The 24,649-nt window shown below is 36.7% G+C and overlaps 1 protein-coding gene and 1 long non-coding RNA gene across 3 annotated transcripts in view; both read right to left on the bottom strand.

Moving 5' to 3' along the window:
* LOC128029983 (zinc finger protein ZFPM2) overlaps positions 1 to 24,649 on the bottom strand; it is a 135,086-nt gene that overhangs the window by 74,780 nt on the left and 35,657 nt on the right. The window contains exons 2-3 of one of the 2 annotated variants that reach the window (XM_052617431.1): positions 21,298 to 21,456; positions 12,926 to 13,027 (exon numbers count right to left, since the gene is read on the bottom strand). In XM_052617431.1, coding sequence (XP_052473391.1) covers positions 12,926 to 13,027; positions 21,298 to 21,456 — 261 coding nt within the window. The remainder of the gene's footprint in view (positions 1 to 12,925; positions 13,028 to 21,297; positions 21,457 to 24,649) is intronic. The other variant, XM_052617432.1, reaches the window with a different exon arrangement.
* Positions 4,485 to 8,056, bottom strand: LOC128029985 (uncharacterized). The gene is made up of 2 exons (XR_008187765.1): positions 7,283 to 8,056; positions 4,485 to 4,835 (listed from the first exon to the last, which is right to left on the bottom strand). It is a non-coding gene; the product is annotated as an uncharacterized LOC128029985 (long non-coding RNA).

Genomic DNA, 24,649 nt, shown 5'->3' with positions numbered 1-24,649 from the left:
CAAAAATATATTTACTTAGAATCTATGGCTGCTTTTCAATAATCACCAAAGAAAAAAGATGCCAAATGCTGTAGTAAAGATATCTCCCACCAGGAACTAACCAGTTTAACCTTGATTGGCCTGTTTCCTCCAGCTTATTTCTATCAAAACCTGAGCAAAGTCATCCTGACAACAACCTCAAAAGCTTCTTTCCCTTTGGTCTCTCTGAATGATAGCACACAAAAGATTCAATGTAAACTTGAAAAAGATGCCCTCTCTGAATGTAGAGGTGCTAACAAATCTAATAGTCTGAGATGTTACAAATCTCAGTGCTCATGTGGGATATAATTCCTCTTTCTACTGTCAGCACGGACTGACTAATGGTGCCTGCAATCGCTGGAAACGCTCACAAATACTTTGAATTATGGGAATGCTGCTTTCATTCAGCCCCTCTGAAAGAATCTCACTGCGTTCTCAATGATCTGAAGGAGAACGTTTGGATATATTTCCCTTCCACAGGACGCACACAAATAAACGCACGCTTATCTGAGGGTGTGTTAATAACTACCGAGCTCCTGGGTCACACAACAGCTCACGTATCTCCCACACATTTGTTTTCCCGCTGCATTTACAGGTGCTGTTTTTCTCCAGTGGCTCGAGCGTGTCATTAGCTCGATCCACAGCCGCCCCTCCAGTCAATTACCACATTTCAAACTTTCCTCCAGCACAAATCCGGCCGCTCCTGCCTGCCTGACCCAGTTGTCTTTTGTGAGGAGGTCTTAGCTCCAGCAGTTTGACAGTCAACAGATAAGATGGATTACGTTTTTTTTCCCCCTCTCCCCTTCTTTCTCTCATCCAGTTTTGATATAAACGCTGTGAAAGCAGGTTAAATCAGTCATTTTCAGGAGGAGTTTTTAAATGGCTGGAGATAGAGGGTGATAGAAGGCCTAAACCTGACACCGGGGCGTAGAAGGGCACGGCCACGCTGCTTAATAACTACCAAACCCCTGATGATGGAAAAGCCAATAGAAGAAAGATCAGTCATGTGTCTGAAACCAAAATATGTGTATTTAAAAATTTTTATTTCATATTTGTTATGCTTCTTTCCTTGGGAATCAAACCTATGACCTATGCGTTGGTATCACTTTGTTCTACTGAGCTACAGGAAGGCTTGTTTGAATAATTTGATACTGCAATCTACTAACGTTTACATGTTGGTGCTAAAATTATATAGCAAGAATACATTATTTAACCTGTTAACTGTCACTCACGTTTTTGAAGATAGACATGAATGTGCATGATACAAACATAAATTCGTAACATGATTTTGTGTACCATTTACATGGTAATGCAATGTCTGATTTTAAAATGGGTTTTGAAGGATGAATTTTGAGATTTTGTGTTTTCAAGTGATATATAACTTCTGATGATTTCTAAAATGTGATAGAGAAAAAGGCAACGAGGATGTATTTTTTTTAAACAAAGGTCAAAGCTCCTTTTGTAATGTAGATTTCTGAGGGTTCACTCTTGTCATAAATTCATCTATTACTTTTCCTACATATTTTTTTACAAAACATATTGGTAAAATATATATTTGGGAGTCTTAGACTTTTCCAACGATATATAGTTTGTCAAGATTAGATTAGATTTGATTGTAATATAGTATAGTCAACGTAGGTGTCCCGTATACGGGACGGGGTGACATTTAACAGGTTAAAAGAAATGTGACTTTTGTCTCAAAACCTTATAGTTTATGACATTGTGACTACTAGCCCTGCTGTCACTTACATGTACAGCATGAGCATTTTTGCATACCTGTGATTTAAGTATCATTGATATACCAATGTAGATTTTGTCAATATTTCGATTTTTTGCATGATTTCACTTTATATATTTTTATTTGATCTCACTTTGATTTTAGTGTTTTTGTCATTGTGTTTTACACTATTTTTTTTTATATTTTGTTTCCAATAACATGATTTTATTCAGGTAATAAACATTTTTAAACGTTTTGGTTATAACCCTGCAGTGAAAATAATTTTTTTTTAAAGAGCAAGCATTCCATGTATTTCTCAGTTCCTTTGAGGCCATTAAACTGCATGTATAATTATATAAGAATGATCAAAATCCTGTTTAAAATACTTTAAAGATTGACAATATCACATCACACTGCATGTCAACTTCCTAAAAGTACTTCCTGTCAACAATCTATTATTATTTAATGCTTTAAGGAATACATTACCAACATGCATGTTCCCTGGGAATCAAGCCCATGACTTCACATTGCTTTCACCATATTCTACCAGCTGAGCTACAAGAACACTATTAGAAAAAGTGACTATAGGTTAAAGCATCACATAGCACATTTTCACACACAATTCTATGATTCTATGATAGCTGCTGTACATTTATAGATCGCTTGTCAAAACCTGTAAAACAAGTTAGTGAGCCGACGCATTAAGGACACGTTCGGACTGAGCGTGTGTGTGTGTGTGTGTGTGTGACGGGGGAAAGTAATCCTATACACAGGCTGCTATTGTGAAATGAGAAGCTAGCCTCCTCGGCTGGCAGAGAGCAGATGCACCTCTCTTCCCCTATCCTAATCTGGAAAGGACTTAAAGGAGTCTTATCTCCAGGCTCTCCTGCTTCATTTCATGCTTGATTTACTTTAATTTGTCTGATAGGGCACGAGGATTTGGAAATGGCCCATCTTTCGCTGGAAAATGTTCTGATTTTTCCCTGGCATTGTTATGTGGCGGGTTTTGACTCTGGTTTCTCTCTCTCCATCTTTCTCTGATTCTATTTCTATTTTTTCTCCCTCTCTCTCCCTCTGTCTGTCTTCCTGGAGAACAGATCTCACTCCTGTGCAACATTCTGTTTGAGTGCATTCAGATTCAAGCTAACACAGCAAAAAAAAAAAAGAAAAGTGTTTGTGTTTGTGTGTGTGATTTTACCAGCACCAGTGTAGGTCTGTTTGCTTTTCAGATCGGCAGAGAGCAACGCCGGAGGAAAGAGGAGCAGCCGAGTGCTTCAAACCACAGAGATCTTGTGTTTAAGGTATAGAGGGTGAGACTCGCCCTTGTCTCGCCCACAAGTGTGCGAGCTGATAAAGTCAGAGAGGACGAGAGCTGCCGGCCCACACACGCCTGAACCCCGGGTACAGCTCTGTCTGTCTGAACCTCCGGCTCTGTATTACCTGGAGGAATCTATCCGTAGCATTTCCATTCATTTCAATGGTAGCTGAGCGGCTGGCACAAGACCCTGCCTGTGGACATGCACCATTCTGCTGGCAGGCTGTTTTGAGCCAATCATGAGCTGTGAATATGAAGTCATGACAAGTTCATTTATGCGTTTAAGAGTATTTTAATCATTAATAACCAATATTAATTTTATAAATATAAAATATAGATTTAAAATATAGTGAAGTGACATTCAGCCAAGTATGGTGACCCATACTCAGAATTTGTGCTCTGCATTTAACCCATCCGAAATGCACACACACAGAGGAGTGAACACACACACACTGTGAGCACACACCTGGAGCAGTGGGCAGCCATTTATGCTGCGGCGCCCGGGGAGCAGTTGGGGGTTCGATGCCTTGCTCAAGGGCACCTAAGTCGTGGTAGTGAAGGTGCACTCCCCCCACCCACAATTCCGTCCGGCCCGAGACTAGAACCCACAACCCTTCGATTGGGAGTCCAACCCTCTAACCATTAGGCCCGACATCCCCAAAAAATATAAAAGATATTAATTTTTATACTTATTAGTAATAAATAGTAAAATTTACATATATATATATATACACACACATATATACTATAGTATTATATATCTAACTTACTTAGAAATTTGATTATGTATAGAGAGAGAGAGAGAAGAGATTTTAGATGTAGGAATCTGTAAAATGTTACATATACTGTACACACACACACACACACACACACACACATACATATATATATATATATATATATATAATTTTTTTTATACAAATCTAGAGCATGACATCATATCCTGCTGCTGATTACTAAATTACCAAACTAGAAAAATCTCACAAAATAGGGCATCTGTAGGAATGAACCTCTTTCTGATAGAAGCATTGACACATGAGAACACCTTTAAATCTCCTGAGCTATGAAAGAGCAATACAGTCTGAGCAAGACTTTACCTCTGTGCTGAACTCTACAAAATCAGATGACTCTGTCCAACCACAAAATCTTTTACAAAAGATGAGCTTCCATGACAACAAACTCATTCCTCAACTCCTCATTCTCTCCCTCTCTCCAAATATGAAAAAGAGGACAGACATTGAAATTCTTGTCACAGGCTGAATTTATTTGACTCTGGCTCTGTGTGCGGTGATAAACAGAGTGATGATCCAGCCACACATCTTTATCCATGCTTTGCTTTAATTAACGCTGACTTGTTTGTTGAAAAGATGATTAATATGCCAATGAAAAATGCATAATTGAATACTTCAGAACACACACACACACACATACAAGAAAGTTTCATGTAGACTTTTATATAATAAAAACAATACAATGATGCACATAAGAATATTAATAATTATTATTAAAAGAATAATTTGTTGTTGTTGTGTTTGCTGAGATGATATCATAAGGATTTCCATGAATGGCCTGACTGGATTGGTAAATGAAGGTATTTTGGGGTTTGTGGAAGAATACAGAGTGTGTGTTTGGTTTTTCTGCTCCTCCTCCAAAAAAGAGGGGTGTTTGCTTTGATAAAGATGCCTCTCACAGCACACCCTCTGTTTGCCCTCCCTCTCTTGCTTGTATTCCGCCCATATTCCATGTAGCTGTCAACAGGTCCGCCCAGCCTTTGGTGAATTCTGACTGCACATGTAAAAAAAAAGTGACATAATGAAAATGATATAATTTTTCTAGAAACATGTCTATGGCACTGATAATCCAGCTAAAAGATATGCTGAAAACAAAAACACAAAACAGACTGATTCCTAGCAACCTACATTCATATCTGAACAGTGAGTGCAACAGAGTGCAGCATTATTCTAGCTTGTTCACTACAGAACTATAGTTCATTTTCCGATTGATTCCATTGCTAACAAGCATGAAGTCATTGCTCTTAAACCTCTTAACATCTCGGATCAGTAGAGAAATTTGCATCTGGACACTAAAAGACTTCAAGGGAAGAGTTGGAGCTAATCTCTGCTTGAGTATATCATCAGCACAAGAATCAGCCACTGTTTGTGAAGCAGTAAAATAACAAATCTTAGCTCCTACCTCCCAAGTAAACACAAAACTGAGGCCGCTCACAAATGGGTATTCATGCACTGGGTTGTTGTACTAGTCACCAGAAATCACATGCACCCTGTTTAGACCTTTTAAATCCATTGATTCTTTGGCCCACCTCGTCTACACAACCCGGCTCATTCAGTACCAAAGTCTACTGTGCCATATTGTCACGACAATCTGATTTTGCACAATACCACTTATCTGCATGAGACTAGCAGAGAAAGTCTGTGGTAAGATGGCTGAGAGCAGCGAACGAGACACCCTCGCTCGGAAAATGAGCGGCAGCCAGGCATGTCAAAATTTCTTGATTACATGGGAAATAAACAACTCCGACAGAAAGCCTCCGCTCAAACTTGGTGCTTTGCATACATTAAATTCCGGTCTGTCTATAAGTCGTCTTAAAATGCTTAGGTATCAGCGCAAGCGCTTCTGACAACGTTTCCTCACAAGTTCGTCTGCGCTGTTATCAGACCTCTCAAATGGATCTCCAGCTCCAGTGACAAAAGCCAGACGGAGCTCTCCTAAAGGATACATCTTTTTTTCTCGTCAATCCACATGTGCGAACGCCGCTGCGGCCCGAGCAGGAGTTTACCAATCTTTGCTTTCCAAGACATTCTCTCTCTCTCTCTTTCCTCTCTGTGTTAAAGGCTTGAGGGGTTCAATCAATGCTGCTTTGATCTCGGCTGGAACTATAATTATTTAACATTGTTACAAGGATTTCTCTAATCCATTCTACCATTAAATCCCTTTTAGACCCTCATCTTCAGGAGCCTAATCTGCATCTAGGCCCCCTCCTTCCCCTCGGACTGCACCGTGACTTAACAGACTTTGGTGAATAATTAGAAAAAAAAGATTCACATGCAAAGAGAACGATGAGAAACTTTGCAAGTCGCTGGACACGAGCAGGTGTCAGTCGTTGGATGTTGATGATTGGTTTGTACAGAACGCCTCTTTGTGGGTATGGTTGGATGTTTATCAGAAGTCCCAGCATTGAAGCATTTCATTTAAAGCTGTGAACAAGCCTGACAATGGAGTGGCGATTGCAGCTATTTGAATGTTTAATTCCTGAATTCTAGGTCATTGATAAATATGTTAACATACACAGACTGAATTCTATGTGTTATAGGAGCAAACTCTTGCAATATGTATTACTGAAAGCTGAATCACTGGTACGATTAAAGGGTTAATTCACCCAGCAATTAATTTTAGTTTCCTTTCACATTGACAAAAAATACAATGCAAATCAATGGGAACCAAAAAAACAAAACAAAACAAAACAAAACAATTGTATGGTCCACAGAAGTAAGTCAAACAGGTTTTGAGCGGTTTAAAGGGGAGTAAATTAAAGGAATTAAATTTTTTTGCCAAAATAAGTGTAATAAAAACCTAAGAAGTCATTTTTGCAGTTAAAAGACTTTGAATACAAAAATCTGGATGGGGATTTTTGAAGCCTCATTTACTTTCATTAGACTGAAAAGCATAAACATGTCCTTTTGTGCTCCACAAGGGAAAAAAATAACCCATCATGCTGGGTTGGAATAATAAAAGTAAATGATGACAGAATATTTATTTTTATGTGAACTATTCCTTTAAGACCTTCATCCGTCTTTTCTCTGCATATTTTCAGCTCTGCACAGAAATCTAAAGCAGTTAGCATTAAACCCATAACTGCCATCTGTTTGTTTTGGACTGGGAAGATAAAAAAAAAGACACGTTGATAATAGTGACGCATGTTGAAAAAAACACCCAATGGCCTTTTCTAATATTTGTGGTGCTGTGTTATGCACTGAATATAAATAGCAGCACAGCAAATGCAAACATTTGTTAAGGCACCTGCCATGCTGTCGTGACCATCTGCTCCACAAATTCATGACATATGTGCATTAAAGCAGAAACGGCTATTGTTTGGTGCAGGTGAGGGGGTCAGGTCAAGGGCGGACAGTGTCAGCTCCACGTACAGGTGGGCTGAGAGGACAAAACGGAATCTATACATGCTTCCTGATTGTGAGGTGGAGGTGGCTGGATACCTGCTCATGTCTGTCTTCAGGGCTTCTTCAGCAGAACCTGCCAGTGTTCGGCTCGTGGCCCAGGTACAGCTGGCAAACAGAGCCAAAAACGACGGTGCCCGACAGGCACTGCTGAGCTTAGAGAGCCGCCCATGAGGAGGTGTGTCAGTCCTCAAAGTGATTGGATCCAGCTGAGGGTTGCTCAATGCTCATTGGACGCTCATGCAGAATATATAATATAAAATAGTAAAAAAGGTCAAAATAAATAAATAACACAATATAAAATAAAGGTATACACACACACACACAATAAAATTAAAATGAATATATTATAAATAAACATACACTTTTTTTAATATTACATGTAAAAAAAAATATCAGCAGTATTATAATATATATAAACTTTAATACAAGAGAGACCAAAATGTTGTTTTCCTCAATATAACTCAAAATATAATCGAAAGTTAAAGGCTTCTATTTAAGGGCAGACATAGTGATAAGTGCAAAAAAAAAGAAGTTCATTAATGCTTAAAAGCTTCCTTCCCTTTCTGTTGCTGCACATGCACTTTCTTTATGCCTCAAGGAGCGTGTCAAGATATGTATCAAAGACATCCATGATAATTAACAAAACAGGCTATTACCACTAATATATAGAAGCCCATGACGAGAGAGAATGAAGGAGATAGAGGAGCAGATAACAGAACATCGCCTTTATGAGCTGAGAGTGGATGTTCCTTTAATCTCAGGGACGCTCTCCTGCCTTCAAGCTTACCGACTAAAGAACGTTTAAGTGAACTTTTGTGGAACTGAATAATCTTATAAGGGTTAAATTATATATATATATATATATATATATATATATATATATATATATATATATATATATATATATATATATATATATATTTTTTTTTTTTTTTGTGTAAAACACAACAAAATAAGAAATAAATAAAAAATAATAAAAATGAAAACAGAAAAAATAAACAAAAACCTAAAATAGAATATCAACAATACTAAAATAGCACTCAAGTACATGGTCATTTTAGTTAACTAAAATTAATATAAAAAATGTAATATGAAATAAAATAAATTGTATTTAATTTTAGCTAGTTTTTAAGACAATGTTTCATATATATATATATATATATATATATATATATATATATATATATATATATATAAAATTCTAAATAGTGAATAATATAATGATTTGTGACCCCCTTAACATTGAATCTTGTGAACTTCTGCCATTTTTTCACCTAAAGCTCATCTTGGAATTGGTTGATAAAGATTCTTAAAGCAGGAGGAAACCTGTGCGAGCCTCTTCATTAAGCTACTGTCCTTCTTTTGATGTATTCTCTATTAAATATCCTGTTCGCACAGAACAATTAAGAATTAACTGTTTCCGATCGTAATCATGCATTTTAACTTAAGCCGGGAAATAACAAAGAGTCCAGATTTGAACATTAAAAAAGTAGTAAAAAAAAATTAATAAAAGTGATAACAAGGTAGTCTCTTAAACTAAATAAATTTGCTTTTAATCGCTGTGAACAGGAAGTCATGCCATTTGAGATGTTCATATTTGATGGTGTGATTCCCATCTTTATTTAAATGATAACATGCCCATCTGATTTTTCCAACACAATGGGAGGAATGAAAGAGGGAAATGGCCTTTCAGAAGGAGACATGACGTGAAAGTGAATGCGGTTATAATGTGCAGAGATTAATGTCCACTGTACAGTTCCTCGAGAGACAGTGAGGCAGCTGCGTGAGCGATGTCATATCCTGTATTCTGAGAGGGATGTTTCCTGTTGGGAGATTTTCTCATTTGCATTCTATTTTGCCAGAAATCCACACTCCTGCCGGAGTTTGACAGTAATGTCTCTGTGAGGAGCGAATGGGGCATGTAGAAAAGATTGTATCTGTGTAATGTAACAAGATTATCAGCAGCATTAGCAACCATCGGCGCTATCAGAGAATCATGGCAGGAGGTAAATATGGAATTCAGCATTGAGATGAATCTGACAAACTAGATTATAAGGAATAGTTCAGGCAAAAATGAAAATTCTGTCAGTATCTACGCACCCTCATGTCGCTTGATTGAAATTTGAGAGCTGGAGGCAAGATTTTCAGCAAATAACGTCTTAAATGTCAGTCTGATCCTCATACAAAGCTATAGTATGACTTCAGAAGACCAGGAATATAGCAAACGATTCATATGGAATACTTTCACGGTTCTTTTATGGTGATTATTGTTCTTTTTTTTTTAAACGATTTTATACTGTCAGGATTCAGATTAACAGTATAAGTCACCATCTACTTTTATAAATTGGATATTCTGAAAAGAACTTCATTTTGTGCCCCTCACTGGATTTTTTCTCTTTTTTGGACCATTCTCTGTAAACCCTAGAAATGGCTGTGTGTGAAAATCCCAGCAGATCAGCAGTTAATAAAATACTCAGACCACTGACCATTCCAAGTTCAAAGTCACTTAAATCCCCTTTCTTCCCCATTCTGATGCTTGGCTTGAACTTCAGTAAGTCGTCTTCCGCACCTATAGATGCCTAAATGCATCGAGGTGCTGTCATGTGATTGGCTGATTAGCAATTTGTGTTACCAAGCAATTAAACAGGTGTACCTAATAAAGTGGCCAGAGAGTGTATATATACTCTACAGAGAATAAGTTATTTGAATTTATTTATACAAATTATTTATAAAATGTTATAGTATTAAACTATTATTAAATAATCAATGCATATAAAGAAAAACTTTCATAAGTGAGAGTAACATGATGACAAAAGTAAAAATAAACAAATGTAGAATAAAAAAAAAAAATAAATAAAAAAAAAATTGGCATTTAAAAATGTCTGATGGAACAAACTGAAACTATAACACCAACTTATCGACTGATTTCAGACTAGGTAGCAGAGTTTGCTAAGGCAACCGTGCATACACTTAGCATTTAATAACAAACCTCTGACACAAAATATTGAACTTCAACAAGTCACACGCCCTGCTCCATTTATGCTCCAAACCTGAAACCAGAAATCATGCAGCTTTTTGTATGTGTCTTTTTCTAAAAGATAAGTTTTACAATTTTCAACTAAGCAGGTGACAAAACAGGTGAAAAGAACCCCTTAGACTTACACTCAAACCATATCTGGAGACTTCAAGCACCACTCACATTTCCATTAGAAAATGTAAAATTCTAGTGTTGTAATCGAACATGTTTTTTTGTGTGTGATAATTTTACAGATGAGCGACAAAAATCATTCATTCAAAACAAACACGGAGGGAATTCTCTCTCTCTCTCTCTCTCTCTCTCTCTCTCTCTCAGCATTACAGGATCGATGATCAGAGAGACTTTGGGCTGATTAGCCCCACGTGTTTTTAAACAGGAGTTTAAAGCTCTGCATTTTTTTCTGGAAAAACTTTAACTGGTCTATGATGCCTTTTTTTGTATGTGCTTGCCCTCATCGTTATGTTTCTGACCCCCTGCCTGATCACAGGGACCGTTTATTACTGTCATCCCTAGCGCTCTTATCTTACGCTGCCAATTCTCATTTCCTTTCCAGACTGAAATGCAAATGTGAAGTTTAATGATAAATGCATTATCTGATAGGTGCTGATAACTCTGATTTGCTGTCCGTATAAAATACACACCCCAGGGGGCTCAACGGTGCTAACTTGCCAAAATCCACTTTCTTATAAATGTACGTACCTGCAATAAATTCTGGAGGTCATATGCATTAAAAGAGGAATCATATTTTGTGTATTCTGCGATGTGATGCTAGGGTTGAACAGCAATTGCTGCCGTTGCTATCTTGTTGGATGTATTATCCATCACTTTGATGAAGTGACTTTAAAGAAGTGCAAAAAGACAGATAAAACTGTTTTTTTTTTTTTTTTTGAGAGACGGCGAGGGAAAATCTACATGGTAAGGCGAGATTCTTGGAAAATAAAAGATATCTGTTTTTATGTCTGTTGTGTGCTTTCTGCTGAAGCCTGAAGGGATGGATTATCCATAACTAGAAAATTCTGTCGTCATTTTCTCACCCTCATGTCATTCCAAATCTGTATGACTTACTTCCTTCTGTAGAAGATAAAAGGAGAACATCTGCGGAATATCCATGCTGCTTTTTTCCATATAATGAAAGCATATAGTGCATATATGACTTAAGTGATATATTTCAAGAAAACTACTGAATGGTGTGTGTGTGTGTGTGTGTGTGTGTGTGTGTGTATATATAAAGCTCAGACATTCAGTCTAACATCTGAAACACAGGTCTGTCATTCAGTTACATTAGAAATCTCCTCATTTCATAAAATATATCATGCATTGTGCACTAACAACCATGGAAGTAGATAGCATGCTAAAAAGCAAGCACAAAAAGCTTAGTAAATGGTACTGTGCACCATGTTGCCTTCTTTCCTTAGTAACACGGTCCCTGCTTTGTATGCTAATACAATGAGACTGTGATCAAAAGCAGATCCCCACATCACAATTCCACAAAAGTTCGAAAAATACGCTCTCCGTAATTCAAGAGCTCTTTAAGTCTTCAGAAGCAGTCGACAGTTTTACCTCTGTCGGGTGGCCTTGTCAAGGATATCTTTAGATGTCCTGCTATTGAGCGTCTGAAATCCCCTGATCCCAGATGGATTCATTTAAAACGTGTCATAATGAGCCGCTTACAAGTGATTACTGGCCGCTAGCTAATGGGCTAAATGGTTAAAAGGAGGGCCAGGAATGGTCGCGTGCTGGATTGGACCGTCAGGACTGAGTATGATATCAGAGGGGCACTACACACTGGTTTTCCTCTGTGATATTTCTGTTCTACAGCATATAAAATCAGAAAGCTTTTGGGGTGTAGAAAGACTCTAGGAGATGGTCACCAATCCATGATGTCGCGCCCAAGCCCATCACTCAAAAATGAAAGCTACAAGTGTTCTTTATTTCTCATACTTGTGACTTTTCGCAGAAATACTTAAATGTTTAATAAACAACTTATTTTTAGAACCTACACTCTTTAAAATGAAGGTTCACAAAAGGTTTTTGGGGAGAACCCAACATTGTTCCTCTATGGAAAACACCTCATTTGGAACGTTTATTTTTAAGTGTACTTTTGACTTAAATTCTTGTTCAAGCATTTTCACAATTGTGACATGATATCAAAGTGTTTGTTCTTTTTAACATAGTCAATAGATTACTAACTAGTAAATAAAAAAGAATCTAGCTTAGAAATTACAAATAAAAACTGTACAAGTATGAAAAATACTGAAAATACAAAAATACATTTACTAATACTGTAGTACTTTAAAAATATTAAAATATCAGTGGTTAAAAACTTAACTTTGTCAATGTTTGGGAGTACACTAACAGATGACCTCAAAGTCAACTGATTTGAACTAAAAGCACATGTCTTTTGGTTTAAAAGTTGCTGTTGCCAATGTCAAAAAATGTGTCTTTCTTGTCCCTCATTGTCAATCTGAAAAAGGCTTCGATACAAAAGGAAATAATAAGTCAAACAATATATTGCCTGTACAGTTAATGAATGTTAAGTGAGAATTGGACATATAAAGTCACAATTATGAGACATATAGTCAAAATTCATGATTATGTAACACAAACACGTGCACTTTAACGTAATCAGACGATGCACTTACTTGGACCGTCCCATTCCTCTTGCTCCAGAGGGGGGTGTCTGGTCTTCTCACTGTCTGTTTCCATCTCTGTCTCTCCTATTTCTCTGTTGCCGTTTTCCTCCCCTAAAAAAACAATAAAGAAATCATATAAACCAAACATTTTGTCTAAACTTCATAAGTCACTTGATACTTCAGACTCTCTCAGCGACCGTCTAACGCGGCGGAACGGCCTTCACCATGGTCCTCAAACACACACTGGTCCATCCGGATGGGTTAATCTAAAGATCAAATTCTCTCGCCACGGTGTGTTTAAGCCAGTTAAGACGTGGTTCACTTCAAAGGCAGGCAGTAAACATGGCCAAAAGGATCGCAGCTTCTTGCTTGCCTCTGCACACCCGGGCGAGAGGAGAGGGCCACGCTGCCCTACTTAAAGCACATGAGGTCATTCTGACCTATTTTCCTGCAATGGAAGCTGTCCTCCTCGCTCTCCCACTAAAAGTGCTTCACTATTTGTATTGTCAGGTCTTGAGAAGCTCCTTAGCATACTCATTGAGCATTACCATAAGGATAACAAAGGGCAATATCAACAGTTCCTTTCCAGTGTAGCGAGTTTGGGAAGGCAGCGAGATAACATTAAAAGCTCTACCTTGATCTCCGGCGAACATGTTAAGCTCTGTAACGAAACGTCTTGGAACTGTTTAATTACTGCTCAGGAAATGAAGCTACAAGATGATTTGTTAATTAAGCAGTGATTAAAGATTTTCTGCCTTCTATCTAACACCGTTTGCAATGCATTTTAAACACAATCGCCCAGGCAACCTCACAGGGAACAAGTGTCACAGCTGCTTGATGAAGTTTCTTTCAGGAACATAGAGGGAATCCACCGGGAGAACATTGTGCCAAGCAGGTACTGTACAGTGCAAAAGAAATGACCTGCATTAAATGAAGAACACTGACATGCAACAGAATATACCTTTGATGTTTTTTAAAATCCCAAGTCAGAAGTCGCATTCAGTTTATTTCTTCAACATCTTGCTTGTATTTTTGCATTCCTTCGAGTTTCTTTGTCACTCTTGCATGCATTTTGTATCCATCTCTCAGCAGGCACAAATAACAGGGTCAGAAATGAACCAGGGTTCAGGGCAAAAATGCTAGATATTCACCTCCAACATTCCAATTCTAAATTGATTAATTTTAGCAGACACTTTCATCCAAAGTGTCTTACAAATCAGAATAATATAAGCAGAGGCAAATTATTCAAAAGAAAAAAAAAAGCAATACAAGCAGTGCAACCATAGTAAATGCTAGAGCAGAACAAGCTATATAGTTAGCTAGAAAGTGATTTTGAAAAGTATAAAGATTGGTCTTTAGTTGTTGAACATTACAGCATGAAACAGTGTGACAAGACAGTTATTAAAATTAAAGTAAAATGTTTATTATTTATTTATTTATTTTATACTCACAAAGGCTGGATTTATTGGACCAAGAATAAATGACAAGATTTTTGTATTTAAATTACAATATTATATTAAAATAAAATTTACTGTGTATTTGACATTCATTTTTAATTTAAAAGTAATAGTTAATTTCGAAGGGAACCGGTGAAGTAACGGTTAATTTAGAGGAGAGAAAGAGAAATAATTAATTAATTGATACATAGTTTTTGACATAAAGGGACATTACACTGTATATGCAGTATATACACACACACACACGCTAGAAAAATATATATATTTTTTTTTTTTCTCACAAAATAAATTTCATACTTCATCGGTCACACAGTTTCATACTCACAATCCTTTAAAAAACTAAGTAATTAGAACAGTGAGTTATTAGCTTAGCAACATGCTAATGCCTATAATAGAATTGGAATTAACTGTTTACTTGCCAAGCCTTTTGTGTAATGTGAGTGAATGACCATTGAATGAATTGTTGCTTGTGAAAAGCATTTCAAATCAGTCAGTTGTGACAATTAGGGTGCTGCCTAGGAAAGTAGCTGTCTTTGTAGTACGCTTTGTACAGTGGACAGTGCGGCAGCTCACTAGTGTTTGAAGCAGAGTTTAAATCTCTGTCAAATGAGGTGGGTCACACATAAGGTTTACAGCCCTTCTGCTCACTGGTCTAAAAAATAAAAAGACAATGGCAAGATTGATATGGAGTTCCAAGATGATGTTTGCATGCATGCCTTCAACCATGCATGCATATGTCAGACATTAGTTAGTCTGAAATCAGCCAATCAGATTGCAGCTCCTCTGTTCTGTGTAATGGCAGTGACATGCATGCGGGTCAATAAGCTTATAGGCGATTTCCACAAACAGCTCCTGCAGCAAGGTAGACACAAAGTCATATTGGCTTTTCTCTTCCTCTCAGCATTGTTCTACCAAGGAAGCCCTTGAAAATGTCAATCTGGTGAGGGTGATTTTAAGGAGATCTGAGCTTTCTAATCCCGACAAACTGAGAGAGAGTGACAGAAAGATCAAACAGACAAATATTTAGTCTAGACTGTGAATGACCTCATACATACAGCAGCGCAAAGATCCACATATAACACAGTATTTGTGCAGGAAATGCAAAAAAAAAAAAAAAAAGCATTCAGTATGCAAAAAAACAAAAAACAAAAAAAAAACTCATTCTATATGCTAATGGTAAAACAACATGGCTAAAAAATAGACTACATATAATAAATGTTTTATTGCCCTAAATGAAAATATATTTTTCACTTCTCATGTACCTGCATATAATATTTTGCACTACATATAGTAACATGTTGGAATATAAAAATAGATATAGAAACAGAAATCTTTTTATAATCCAACTAATTCCCAAAGGATCTACTCAATTTGTTTTGCCATCATGTTTTATTCCCAGAAAACATCAGATTATGAAGTAAAATGAGTTCTGGAGAGCATTTCATGCTCACTTTAGTACCATGGTCCTGTATCTGATGCTATTATTGTACCATGTACTTTTTGTTAGGGTTTTGGGTATCCGTTTATCAAGAGCACCAAAGTTATTTTCCAATAAACCTGGAAGTGTCTGTTGTTAGTGATTCACCCATGTGTGTTCCCCCTCTGTGTGTACTGTATATTTTATAAAGCAAAATACTTATTTAATATGAGCAAAAACAGAAAAACTGTCTCTAGCTATTGCATGACCGAAATTGCCTCGTTGTTTTCTAATAATGGGAACTTTAGAATTATGTATCCTGTGCGTTTTGAAGATTAAGTGCTAATTTTGTTATTGCTTGATGATGGGTGGCCACTTAGGGAGCCAATATTTCCCCTCCATTCAAAGCAGTGGTAATTGAGGACTTTATAAAGTGAACTGCTGTTAAATAAACAGATTTCCCTGTTAAACTAGAGACAGCTGTACAACAAATACTCAAACAAAGTCCACAGTTTTGCTTTTCCTCTCAATAATCTGCAGTGGTATGCAGCTTTCGGAAGCAAAAAAAACTATATAAGTTATATTATTATAAAAATGCAAATGCCTCTAGGATGGACAAGAAAAAAGGGAAATACTTTAACCCAGCAAAATCCCACCCATCACCCCGGTGGAGTGTGTGATTAGTGGAAGACCTCAGCACTATCTCTTTAAAGGCCCATAAATTCCCCATCATTACAGGAACTGGCTGTGCTCTCTTCTGGCTGCTGCTGGCCTGCGTTATCTCTCCATGCGATGCCGTCTGGAGAATGTAGATCTGGCCTGGCTAGATTGTCATACTTAACAAACATTAATGAATGATTTCCTGCACAGAGTCAAACGGGGCTAAAGGGATGTGTCTTTCATCTTATCGCTCCGCAAAATGAGCATTTTCCCATATTCGCTTGACTTTACCATCAGCGATGGGAAAAAATGTATTGAATAGATCTTTCTGCAGCGGAAGATCCTGATTAGTGAGGAAGAAGCAAATAGAAGAGCATAATTAATTCTACTGCACACTGTTTACTGGCTCGCGTCACAAGGCTGCCCGGATTCAAAGGATTTGTTCATTTTGCACCGTGCTACAGGCTAAAATGACTCATAATTATTCAAGTCTTTCTCCGCTGTGATTCAATCAGACCAGAAAAGAATCTCAATGCTGTCATTAAGATCAATTAATTTATATTGAACATATTTATGCCGCAGCATTCTTGAGATCGTGCTCTGTATTGTCATTAGAAAAGGCCAACATTCGCAATCGGTTTGAAGACTTCAACAATTCAATTTACACTGTAAAGAAAAGAAAACAACAACAACAACAAAAAAAAAAAAACAGACCACTCTGTGTGACTCCAACTCAACTGACTCCCAAAGAAACATTTACGAGAACAGAAAAACTTGGAAGCAAGGTCAAATTTAACAATTTCTGTAAAAGTAAAAAAATATATGTAACACCGGCATTCTCACAATTATAGTAGCGAGTGTGACAGCGGCTTGTAAATTTCAGTTTGAAACTTGTTCACAAGCGCAGCGCCCATAAATGTGAAATTGACCATGAAAAGGAAGTTGTTTGGAGGGGGCTGCTTCAGCTGTCAAGGAGACAACAAGGTTGTCTCTCTGGACTATCAGGGGTGCCTTTTTTTCTCTTTATTTTCCTCCATCTCCTCTTTCAAATAAGGAGGCCCATCTCAGGCCTCAGGTTTCATGTTTATTCACGTCTGTGCGCCCAACTATTCATCGGCAAGGGCTTCATTTCACAGTGCGCTCTGCTGTTTCGAAACCATTTCGTATGAAGCCATTGACGGAAGCGTCTCAATCATTTCATGGTACATGAGTGTGCAATGATGCCACTGAAGCCGAGACCCTCTCTAAACAGTTTAGGGTCGCCACAGAGAGGAACACCTCTGCTGTTTCAGGGTATTTGGTTCCACAGAGGCTGCTGGGAATTGGAATGAGTGATGTGCAAAGAGTCAATGCTTCAAAAAGATTTACTGATCATAATGCACGATGGTTCTTGTGAACGCTTATTGTTATAAGCCACACAGTTATTTTTGTGTGTGGTTTTTCACAATGATTTCATAAGAGCGTATCAGTGCAGAGATATTGGTGTTGGACATTGAACGTCCAAGCTTTAGTGTGTTGAACAGTCAAAGATACTGTGAGTACATATGTTCAATTAAAGTAAGATTAAAAATACAGAAATCAAATTATTTTCATTAAATAACAGTTCTTGATTATAGAAAAAAAACATTGTAGAAACATACAGTGTAATCTGATTACTGAACAAATGACTCTTGAGCCACTTCTTTATAGTGAATCAAATAGTCTATTTAAGAATAAGAACCAGTTCTTTTCCAGTTAGATTAAATAAAGATATTAACATAGTTTCATGATGTAACGGTGCTCGAAAATTGTAGATACGCAGATAATGCAGAAGGAAAATTGTAGAAACATACAGTACAGAGCAACAAGTGTAATCGAATTACTGAACAATTTACTCTCAATAGCCAATTACTTTAAGTGAATCAAGTACTTGTGTAATCAAGTAGTTCTTATCGGGTTCAATTAAAATAAATATACCAAAATCCAAATATTTTCATTACTTGGCCGTTCTTGTTATAGAAACATACTGTATAGCGTCAGCAGTATTATCCAATGTTAACCCTAACCCTAACCCTAACCCTTCCAAGTGAATGGTTCTTATGAACAGTAAATCTAATTTTTACAAATCACACAAACTGGCAACAGACTGACGAGGGAAGTAAATGAGAAATTAATTTCTGCTTTTATTTAATTTTTTTATTTCTCAAAAATAATCATGGTATGGGAATTGTAAGGCATTTGCCAATTCTGATTTCTCTCAATGATTCGGGTTAATTCCATTTCAAAACATGAGCTGCAAGGTGCAACAGATTCAGACTGAAGCAAGTGAGTGAGACTTTGCTGGCATCCATCCGTCTGACCTCTGTGAATTTAAGCTTCTTTGCAACTTCACCGTTGTTCGATCAAAGTTAATAAGGGCTTGGTGAGTTAATGAAGACGGGTGATTCCTCTTTTTGTTCAGACAGATTTTTAATACCTATTATAGGATGAAACTTTTAATGGAGGTTTTAGGTTCTCTTGACAAGCCAGCTGTCGGCAAATGCCAAAAAAGATACACGACCACTGAACTATGAGCCAGCCTTGAGGCAACTGCCTGCCAACGAGGAACTTCACACAGGAGACCTTATTCTCCAGAACAGATAAAGGCCCAGGGATGAGTGAATGCTTTTTAAAGCTCAGACGTTTGACTTAGCTCTGGCTAATTACAGCCCACCATCTCATTTGAGAGGGTTTACTTAATCAAGAGAACCCTTTCTGCCATCCTATAGCTGAGGAATAACACACATAAACCGTTTAATGCCACCAGGATTGCATTTGACTTCAATTCATAGCACTTTTGCATAAGTGGAGTGAATTTAAGTCACTCAGACGCTGGGCTAAATGCGCTTTAAAGAGATCTAATTGAGCAGAGGATCAGGGGTATTGAATACACCTGATGAGCTTGTACTGTGCATTAACAGGAAGAAAATGGGAACTTGTCCGAAGAATTTGAGGACATGCAAGACTTAGAGATGAATTGCGGCCGATAGGGTGCTTAAGAAATCTGACGCAAACCCCTTGTATATGACGACGGAAAGATTACTAAAGCATCTCTTTGGAAGTAAAAGAGTTGAAAGTTTGGCTCACAGGTGGTCTTAGTTTTAGCAAAGCCATCAAATAATTCAAAGGAGTCTTAAGAGAGGAGATTTGCTAAAACTTGGTGGTGCTTGAGACAAAAGAGGCCATCGAGTACAAAATACAAGTACTCAAAAACTGCCTTGATCCAAGCTTTACAAAATAGTATTGTATTGTTGCTATGCTAGTTCCATAATTCCCGTAGGATTGATGGTATTTCCAAAAGAAAAGAATACCATATCCAATACACATTAAAAATACAAAAATGTACTACATGCAGAAATAAAAATATAACTATTAAAGATAAAAAATAGTAAATATACAGTAAATAAATTTATAAAATGAAACAAAACTGTTAAAAGAAATATTATCATGGTAATAAAATAATGGTAAAAAAGTTGTAATTTGTAAGTTTTGTAATTTAAAGGCTTATTTGATTCACCAAAGCAGTTTTTTTTCATAAATCCCATGAGTTTATTGAAAACTACACATTCATATAGACATCTACTTTACATGATGTCTGCATTTTTACTAATTAATTTCTAAAGAGAAAACGACCTTGGGATCTTTTAGTAATAGTAATTGAATGTAGCATCTCAATACTGTGTTTTATCCCTTGAGAATCTGAATTAAAGCACCACAAACAAAACAAAGTAAAACTGTATTCATCAGCAGGCCTTCGCTAAGCACATTCAATCAAGCAGCGGGAAACAAAAGCACATACAGTATGAAGATTTTCATTTGACCCAGAAACCAAATATTACCAAACTGCCTTTAGTTCTAAGGTTCAGGCATGTCACGCCTGCTACACCTTTACGGGTAGAACAGAAGAAAAATCATTAAAACGGGGCCCACCTTGTGCAAGACATAAAACGATTCTACTCCTCAAAGACAAACCTTGTATAAAATCCCTCTGGGCAACGTGAGTTTTGAAAGTAACATGATTTAAAAACATTTCTGTTTGAGGCACAGGGACATTCAAAACACAAGCTCAGTCAGATTCCTGTCAATGAACATTAAAAGAAGAACTGGGAATCCTGAGAAGGGTCTCGAGGGGTGGATGACATTGCATGTGTTCTGGGGCTCCAGAGTTTCTTATAACTATGAACTAAAACATAGAAATGAGTCAGGTGTGACCAGATGCAAATGCTTAACCGACACATTTTAAATGTGTTGTACTTTAACCAGTGCATTAACATTCTGCTAAATATCTCATTATTTGTATGTATAAATTCATACACATTTGGAAAAACATAAAGGTGAGTAAACAATTACAGAATGTTTATTTTTGGGTGAACTATAACTTTAAGTGACAAAAGCTCAAGTATGTTTTACTGGCCATGGTAAATGCTCTCTGGAATATAACTAAAGGTTAGCCAGCACACCGGTTGCCATTTCCTACATCAAACTCCAGTTTTCAGGCACATAGTGAGAATCAGATACCAAAGGGAGCCTATGCAAACCTGGATGCAGAGGTTGCTGGAGTTTTTCCCACAATTCTACGAGCCCAGCCAAAACAGTGTGTGTACAAGCTTTGGTTTAAAACTGCCATCAAACCTGTGATCAGAGACTCCTCAGAGTCGGACTTCAGCTGGGAATCAATTAGCAAAACTGAATTTCTACTAATGCAAAGCAACAATTCGCTTCACTAATATAAGCACTGCAATGAATATCTAAACACTTCCTTGGTTTGTAGATCTTTTACATGAGAGGTCATGCTATACATGGACACAGAAGCGTCAGGAATATCTGACCTTTGCTGCAGAAGTACTCCATGTCCTCACAGGTGAGGCTGTCTGGTTCAAAGTCAGCAGGAAAGTTTTCCTCCACTGAAAACTCCTCTTTAGCAGTAAGTTCATTTGCATCAGATATACACTCCTCCTCTTCCTCCTCCAGACCTCCATCTAGTGGACCTACACACAGAACACAGCACAATCAAATACACAATGTAGTTTGTCGTAAGTGAGACGCTGCCAAGCAGGAACACACTTACACGTGTACAGCACATGTGTCAGGAACATGTGAAAGACACTCCAAAATGATGCTACCTTCTGAGATACACTGGATTTCTGAGTGAAAACTGTTTCTACAGTACATCCATTTTTAGTCAACCTCTTTTTGCCCACAATTTGATACAGAATAGCATGTATCGTTGTGGAAAAGGCAATCCTATAATGCACTGCAGTGAAAAAATTGCACTTAGCAATAGACTAACATAAAAAGCCATTGAAATCAATTGTGAGTCACTGCTCTTTCCATAAGAAGCACTATTTCTCTGACATACATAGTTCAAATTCAAGTCACTTTTAAGGTTCTACTTCAGTTGGGATTGTTACTGTAGATTTTGAAACAAAGCCACTGAATGTCGCTATACAAAACTGCATTTTGCACTAATTTTGCAATATCAAACAAAATGCCTATGCTCAAAAATACTACCACACAAACTGGTTTTCCAGAAAGCAGTTTGTATAAACACAAACGGTTTCATATTTGCATACTGTATCCCCACAATGCAATCAACTCAACTTGACCTACTATTTCCAAAACTAAAAAGCAGTATTATATTTTTTGGACTCATTATTTGATTTGATTTACTTATTTATTTTTATGCAAAATAATAATAATAATAATTATTTCCTAGATTCCTTGAAATGCACATGCAAAAATGTAGCTGTATTGCTGCATACGGAATACTGTGTTATATAATAATTTTGTGAAAAACAGCTACACAGTATGCTGTACACTAGCGTTCATAACATAATCTCTCCTCAAGAAAGTGTTTCCTGTAGCCTACTTGACTGAGTATCCTCCTGACCGCTGCTGCACGTGTGGAGCGCCGCCGCTTCTCAGCCGATGTCAAACCTGTGAAACCCTCTTCATCTGCAAGAAAAGTTCCTCTCGCACGACCTACTGACTTTTAACACCTGCATCAGCAGGAGCGGAGGACAGAAAATGCCTTTATTAATTTGTCCGCCTTATCACAGGATACAATGTTGATTTTCCATTTACATTTCATGCCTGCAGGTAATACACCGCTGCAATCTTAAAGGAGACATTTTTCCAAATGATTAATTTTTTTTCTCTGCTCTGTGCAATGTTATTTCTTTAAATCTAAATGATTTCTTGACTTTAGCCTGTAGCTGAACCTTTTTTTTTTTCTAGTGGGGTTATTTGCATATTGCCACAATCAAGGGCATTGGTTGAATTGCTTGCACCTAAAATTGTATGAAAAAAAAGGTCAGACCACCGCATTTAAAAAAAAAGATTTATTTAATATTCAATGCATTTATCACCAATACTTTGTGTGCATGTACTTCCTTTCAAAAGTTTGGTGTCAGTAAGATACTTTTACTTAACTTTAAGTAAGGTTGCATTAAATTGAACAAATGTTGCAGTAAATACATTTATAAAGTAACAAAAGATTTCTTATTCTTAACTTACTAATCAAATTGTGAAAAATGGCATTTGGAGAAATAAATAACTTTTTGACATATATTAAAATAGAAAAACATTTATTTTAAATCGAAATAAAATAATATGTGTGTGTGTGTGTGTGTGTATTATATGAAATAAATGCAGCATTTGTAAGAGACTTCTTTCAACAAAAAAAAAAATGGCAATGCATGCCTCAGTAGTATTATATATCACATACTACTTTTATTATCATTCATACTTAGTGTTGGAACATTTTCAAAAATACATTATAATAATACCTAGCAATGCCCTAGAAACCACCCAGAATAGCATAGCAACTGCATATGCTAACATGCGAACAACCACTCAGAACACCTTTGCAACAATCCAAAATGCCAACAAAAATATGAAGTGTAAAAATGTAACTTACTTGCTTTTAGTTTCTACATCAAACCATTATAAGCACAACTAATCTTTTGCATGTCAAAATTTCCATATATTCTCAAGTTAGGGTAGTTGACATCCTAAGTACACCACTTAACGTGTCATTTTGTTCGTTTGTAACAGTCGAGATGCTCACTTTAATAAAGCAATAAATTCCGTGAAGAGCCCTTTCTTCCTCCACAGAGCAGCGTCGAGCACTACCTGATCTTCCCAAACGGCCGTCTCTGTTCATTAAGACTGCTAAATGACTCTTTTATAGTGCGCTACATCTGCAGGACTCATGCTACATGAAAAGAATTAGCGCACATATCTCTAATAGACACGGTGTGAAGCGCTGGAGAGCTAGAGTTTAAATTAGGTTACAGTTTTATGATCTAATCATGTTCAGGCCTTTCCCCGGCTTACGGAGGGAAGCGGCACTTGTGTTCTCTCAATACATCTCAATATGCTAAAAGCAGATGGGCAGAGAGATATCAGCCGCTCTGAACTGCTGAGGCCTGACACTTCTCTCTGCGAGGATGAGGAGCGGCTGCGAGACAGGTTTCTGAAAACACTATTCAAACAAAAGCTGAGCGGAAGAGTCCTGAAAAACCATCAACCACAGCTTTAAATGTCTTTAAATGACTAGAAATACAAAAAAAATTTTTATGTTTTTGAAAGAAGTGTCTTAAGCTTACCAAGGCTGCATTTAATTTTTGATTCAACTGTAAGTTTGATCAAAAATACAGTAAAAACCATAATATTGTGAAATATTATTAGAATTTAAAATATCTGTTTTCTATTTGAATGTTTTCAAAAGGAACTTATTCCACCTTTTCTTATTATTATCGATGCTGAAAAGAGATGCAATGCTTTTTATGTTTTCGTTAAAACTGATCCTTTTTTTTTCTTTTTTTCTTTGATGAACAGAAAATTCTAAAGAACAAAATTTATTTGAAATATAAATATTTGCATTATATGTCTTTACTGTCACTTTTTATCAATTTTTAAATTTTGAAATTTATTTCAGTTTAGTACTGACAATTAATTTTTTTCTTAATTTGCACTCTTTCTATGAGGCAATTTAATTACAATTAAATTACAACAAATATGATTTTTTTTTTAAATTTACACAGCTCCACATACATTTTGCTACATATGTCATTCAAATAAATTACCAGACCTACACTAACAGATTAATTATTTTTTAATGTATCAATGAGAAAAATCACTAATAATTGACATTAAATTAAAACACTGATATCTCAG

The sequence above is a fragment of the Carassius gibelio genome, chromosome A16 (genome assembly GCF_023724105.1).
Source record: "Carassius gibelio isolate Cgi1373 ecotype wild population from Czech Republic chromosome A16, carGib1.2-hapl.c, whole genome shotgun sequence".
In the NCBI taxonomy this organism is placed as follows: domain Eukaryota; kingdom Metazoa; phylum Chordata; class Actinopteri; order Cypriniformes; family Cyprinidae; genus Carassius; species Carassius gibelio.
The sequence above is the reverse complement of the archived record's forward strand: the minus strand, read 5'-3'. Positions and strand labels throughout refer to the sequence as shown.